At 39.8% G+C, this 5,971-nt stretch overlaps 1 protein-coding gene across 1 annotated transcript; it reads left to right on the top strand.

The window, feature by feature from the left end:
* The first annotated feature begins 703 nt into the window (after positions 1-703).
* LOC115163966 (olfactory receptor 11A1-like) lies at positions 704-1,868 on the top strand. Its single transcript, XM_029716142.1, has one exon. The coding sequence runs from the start codon at positions 709-711 to the stop codon at positions 1,657-1,659; it is 951 nt and encodes a 316-aa protein (XP_029572002.1). The 5' UTR covers positions 704-708; the 3' UTR covers positions 1,660-1,868.
* The last annotated feature ends 4,103 nt before the right edge of the window (positions 1,869-5,971 follow it).

The following is a 5,971-nucleotide window of genomic DNA, read 5'->3' as shown; positions in this document are numbered from 1 at the left end:
TTCTTCCTTTAAAAGGTATAAAAGGTCAGTGATGTGACAGTACTTTAGTGTGGAATAGTCCACTGACACAAAACATACAGTAGTACCTATGTCCACACAACGGCAGTCTGGAGAAAGATATCAGGTGATCTAGACTTAAATCCTGTTTTAAAAGATATATATGTACGTATTTTTATTGATGTTTTGACTCTATATTCAGACAGAAGGAAATTAGAAGGGGAGACAGGCAAGTGGGAGAATGAGTGAGAAAGGTGGACACAGGGATTGAATCCTGGTCTCTGGTGAGTTATATGTGACTTATTACCACACCACAGCTCTGCACGACTAGCATCCTGTTTGATTCTCACATTATATTTGGAGTGTATGCAAGTTTAACAGTAAAGCAAAAAATTGTAAGCTGAGAGTGTGTCAATTGTATTTGTTATTCAAAATATGAATATGATTGAACTTACACGATGAATGACGTTTGCAGTATGTTCTACTCAATGTCCATTACAACCACAGGTAACAATGTTTTTCCATGGAATCACTTTGAAGAGTAATGCTGTGGCAATAATGCAATGAGTCTTGATAATCAATGGTAATTACAAGAATGTAGCAATTATGAGATGTCAATAAGAGATAGATTGTTTCACCTGATAGACACTGGTATACTTGTCTTGTGAACTAACTATATCTCCAAATACTTCTATAGGTACTATTGGGAAAATGATGAACTCAACACAATTCACGTCATTTATCCTTGCTGGATATAGTGACAGCGGACACTTAAAGTACTTGTATTTCATTATAATAACTGTGTTATACGTCTCCATAGTTTTTGTGAACACAGTGCTTATTGTGGTAATATATATGGAGAGAAACCTTCATGAACCCATGTATCTATTTCTGTGCAGCTTGTTTGTAAATGACTTGTATGGTAGCACTGGTTTGTTTCCTGCTCTCATGACTCATTTGGTTTCAGATGACCATACAGTTTCCACTGTGTACTGTTACCTACAGATATTTGTCTTGTACACATATGGAACTACTGAATTCAGCAATTTAGCAGTCATGTCCTACGACAGGTACCTTGCTATATGTTATCCACTACATTATAATGTAATCATGACACCCAACAGGGTGTGTATTTTAATTTGTGTAATATGGTTGTACTCTTATGTAAAATTCACCATACAACTGTCTTTAACTATTCGTTTGGGATTGTGTGGAAACGTCATAGACAAAGTGTATTGTGACAACTACCTGGTAGTGAAACTTGCCTGTTCAAGTTCAGACACGACAGTTAATAACATCTATGGACTCTGTGGTATTGTTATGACTGTCGCTGTCCCTTTAATTACTATTGTGTTGTCGTATATTAAGATTCTGACTATTTGTTTGAAATCTTCCATCGAGACCAGACAGAAAGCTTTCAGAACCTGTTCTCCTCATCTGGCCTCGCTGCTCAACTTCTCTTTCGGCTGTTTCTTAACTCTGCTCCAGAGTAGATTTGATAAGCCTATGAGAAATGTTCCAACTGTACTTCACACTATTTTATCAGTGTACTATCTGATGTGTCAGCCACTTTTAAATCCTATTGTGTATGGAGTTAGGATGGCTAAAATCAGACAGGCTTATAAAAACATACTACCTGTAGGTCTGTACCCTAAAACATAAGCTAAACATTTGTGTGACCTTTTCCGTCCTGATTGTTAGATTGTTGGGATGTTGACTTGTGTTTTGTTACTGATAGGCTAGTCGCAATAATGAATGGGGGTGAGGATGGTAAATGTAAAACATTTGCTAATTTATGAAATATTGTCATATAAATCAAATAAAAACAGAAGTTCATAACTTTGAATTTCTCACTTAAATTGAAGTATCTAAGGCTGCATTTACAAAGCAAGTCCAATTCTGATCTTTATTGGTGGCAAAATATCTGATCTGGTTTGTCAAAAGACAAATTATTGGTAAATTATCAGAATTAGACTACCTGTGTAAACACAGCCAAATAAATCAAGATATGCAAAACTGTCTGGATCAATCAACAACAGTAAATAAATTGATGTAAATGTGTAAAAGGTTAGCCCACCATTAGATCCATCAGTAATGGAAAATGGGCCCAGTAGGTACATGATTGTTTGACATTTTCAGAGAGAAATCTTGGGAAATACTTTAGTATGAAAACAAAACTATATTCTGTCTGGACCAGATACCTTTATTGAGATAAAAATCTTGTTTTTCCGGGGTCACTGTGAGATATGTTTGACCTACAGAATGTAACAATCCAATAAGACACGTTGGTTAATGTACTCCATCCACACTTTACCATGGGGAAAGCAGAAGCCAATATTAAGACTGTAAGAAACATGTTTATTGAGTAATTAGGTACCATGTCATTAGTCCACTCTATCACCTCGTTCCCTGGGAACCAATTAATGCAGCTACCAGTTAATGCAGCTATTAACCTGTAGAGAGCTGAGGGGCTCCTGTAGAGGCACGGCTGGTCTTGACTGCATCTCAAATGGTATCCTATTCAACTCTGGACTTTGAAGCCACTTCCACTGCTTTTTTTCATTGTTCCCCTCTAATCAGGGTCTAATTATCAGGTCCTGTAGAACAGAAAAGAAAAGCAGCAGGACCCGGACTTCGTAGGGTACGAGTTTAATAGCCCTGATATAGGGAATAGGATGCCATTTTGGGGGGGAAAGTGTACTGTAGGCCTAAGGAAGCCCAGAGAGAAAATAAGGGTCCTCACTTTTACCTGAACAGAAAAAGCTCTGGGCCTAGGTTTTAGACTATAGCTAGGACTTAGCGTCCTGAGTTATTCTCTGTTTTCCCTGGTTAGATCATATGGTCAGGAAAAACTACAGAGCCCTAACAACGTAGCCTGGGTACCAGTCTGTTTGTGCTAACATTCAACTCCTTGTCATATCATACATGACAAGGAGTTGGAACGATAGCATAAACAGATCTGGGGCCAGGCTACCAACAATGACCTCTCCTCAGACTGTTGTGTTACACCCTCATTCAGACTGAAGCTAACAAGGTAGCCTGTCAACAATACCCAAGATACCTGCCAGTGGTTGGTCCAGGATTATACTTAATCTGGGTAACCATCCCTTTGTCAGAGACTTTCAATTGGTTTCACTTTTTTTATTTTAATTGAACATTTATTTAACTAGGCAAGTCAGTTAAGAACAAATTCTTATTTACAATGACAGCCTACCAGGTAACAGTGGGTTAACTGCCTTGTTCAGAAGGATATATTTTTACCTTGTCAGCTCGGGGATTTGATCCAGCAACCTTTCTGTTACTGGCCCAATAGCTCTAACCACTATGCTACCTGCCACCCCACTAAACTGTCTTCATTGTACATGGTGCACATAAATAAGAGACCTGATATTCAGAGGTGTGGACTCGAGTCACATGACTTGGACTCGAGTTAGACTCGAGTCACAAATATGATGACTGGCAATTAGATTTTGACTTTAACACCAATGACTCGTGACTTGACTTGGACTTGAGCCTTATGACTCAACCTGACTTGATACCCTCCCCAAGCCCAAATATAAAAAATGATGCTATGAAAAAAAGTGTGCAGCGCATCAACTCTTCATTTAACGGATTACAGTTTGAATTGGACAGCAGCCAATCAAATTGTGCCCGCTGAGAAAAAGTTGTGCTTGGCAGTGCAGAGGAACGTCGTTGGGTGAATTCAGATGGAGCCCTTGGAAAGATGATACGCAAAATTATTATTTTTGGATATAAAGACAACGCTGTGTCAACAAAAAACGGATTGCAACTTGCAAAACATGCGGGAAGAAAATTACAGACGGAGGCGAAACAATTTCCAGCTCTGTTCGACATTTGAAGCTGCACAAAGAACGCTAATTCGTGGCTAATATAGCCGACAGCTATATATTTTATTACTTTACTAGTGTATCATGTAGGCTACCGTAATGTTAAATCAATGAGCCTCCATACAGTCAGTCAGTGCGGGAACGTGATCATTGCACCCAAGATTGAGCTACAACTGGTTAGGCAGTTGGTAGCTGTCACGTCCTGACCAGTAAAAGAGGTTGTTTGTTATTGTAGTTTGGTCAGGGCGTGGCAGGGGGTGTTTGTTTAGAGTGTTTCGGGGTTTGTTGGGCTATGTTCTATGTTAGTCTATTTCTATGTTAGTTCTAGTATGTCTATTTCTATGTGGTGTTTATTGGGTTGACCTTCAATTGGAAGCAGCTGCTCCTCGTTGCTTCTAATTGAAGGTCCTATTTAAGAGGGGTGTTTTTTTCTATGGGATTTGTGGGTAGTTGTTTCCTGTTTAGTGTTTTGTTGCACCTGGCAGGACTGTTTCTCGTCGATGTTTGTTGTTTTGTTACGTGTTTATGTTTTCCTTCATTAAAGAGGATGAGTATTCACATTCCTGCTGTGTTTTGGTCCAATTCATACGACGCCCGTGACAGTAGCCTAAATCCTGCCTGATGTTACTGCTGTTCCTAAAACCATTGACATACGTTAGCCTACTGTAACCACACAGATAGAGTGTGTGTGTTAAGGTTGGGCAATTGTGTACAGGCCTACATCGCCCGATTGCGCCCCATAGCAATCCTCGATAGTCGATCACTATGGGGGGGGGGGGGGGGGGGGGGGGGCTTTCTCATGGCTACCTATGTATTTCCATGTAAATATAATGTTTATTTGGAAGGTAATAAATGTATAGATATTTTTAAAAGCATTCATGATTTGTGTAAATGTAATATACTAACTATTATTCTTGTTAAAAATATGAAATGGTATTACATTTGAAGAGCACATTATGACTTGTTTTGGACTCAACTCAAAGTTTAGGACTTGAGACTTGACTTGATACTTGACGGTCTTGACTTGAGACTTGACTCAGATTTGCTTGTCTTGACTTGGGACTTTACTTGGGACTTGAGTGCTAAGACTTGAGACTTACTTGTGACTTGTAAAACAATAACTTGGTCCCACCACTGCTGATATTGTTGCCTGCCCAGCCTATTGGTGAGTTCACATACTACTTCTACATTGTAGAATGCCAGGCCAGAGTCCCCACACATATATTGTTTTAACAGGATCATAGGCCACTAACAAATGGATGTAGCCTGTTGCTACATCCATTTTTTTGACTTATAAATTAATAATATATACCCATTGATTCTTAATCTCTTAAAGTGCCAATATTTGGGGACCCTATTAGATTTTTTTTATTCAATTCATTCTGGTATGAGAACAGCAGCCCTATCTGAAGATGGCGCCGACAGCAGCCCTATTGAAGATGGCGCCTACAGAGATGGTCGCCTCGCTTCACGTTCTTAGGAAACTATGCAGTATTTTGTTTTTTTATGTATTATTTCTTACATTGTTACCCCAGGAACGTTCCAGATAGCCTCAGACAACAACATTGATGTATACGCTGATTCAGTGAGCGAGTTAATTAGCAAGTGCATCGGTGATGTTGTACCTACGGTGACTATTAAAACCTTCCCCAACCAGAAACCGTGGATTGATGGCAGCATTCACACAAAACTGAAAGCGTGAACCACTGCTTTTAATCATGGCAAGGTGACTGGAAACATGACCGAATACAAACAGTGTAGCTATTCCCTCCACAAGGCAATCAAACAAGCGAAGCGTCAGTATAGAGACAAAGTAGAGTCGCAATTCAACAGCTCAGACACGATACGTATCTGGCAGGGTCTACAGTCAATCACAGATTACAAAAATAAAACCAGCCCCATCGCAGACACCGATGTCTTGCTCCCAGACAAATTAAACAACTTCTTTGCTCGCTTTGAGGACAATACAGTGCCACTGACACGGCCCGCTACCAAAACCTTCACCGCGGTCAATGTGAGTAAAACATTTAAACATGTTAACCCTCGCAAGGCTGCCGACCCAGACGTCATCCCTAGCCGCGTCCTCAGAGCATGTGCAGACCAGCTGGCTGGTGTGTTTATGGACA

The sequence above is a fragment of the Salmo trutta genome, chromosome 26 (assembly GCF_901001165.1).
Source record: "Salmo trutta chromosome 26, fSalTru1.1, whole genome shotgun sequence".
NCBI lineage: Eukaryota > Metazoa > Chordata > Actinopteri > Salmoniformes > Salmonidae > Salmo > Salmo trutta.
The sequence above is the reverse complement of the archived record's forward strand: the minus strand, read 5'-3'. Positions and strand labels throughout refer to the sequence as shown.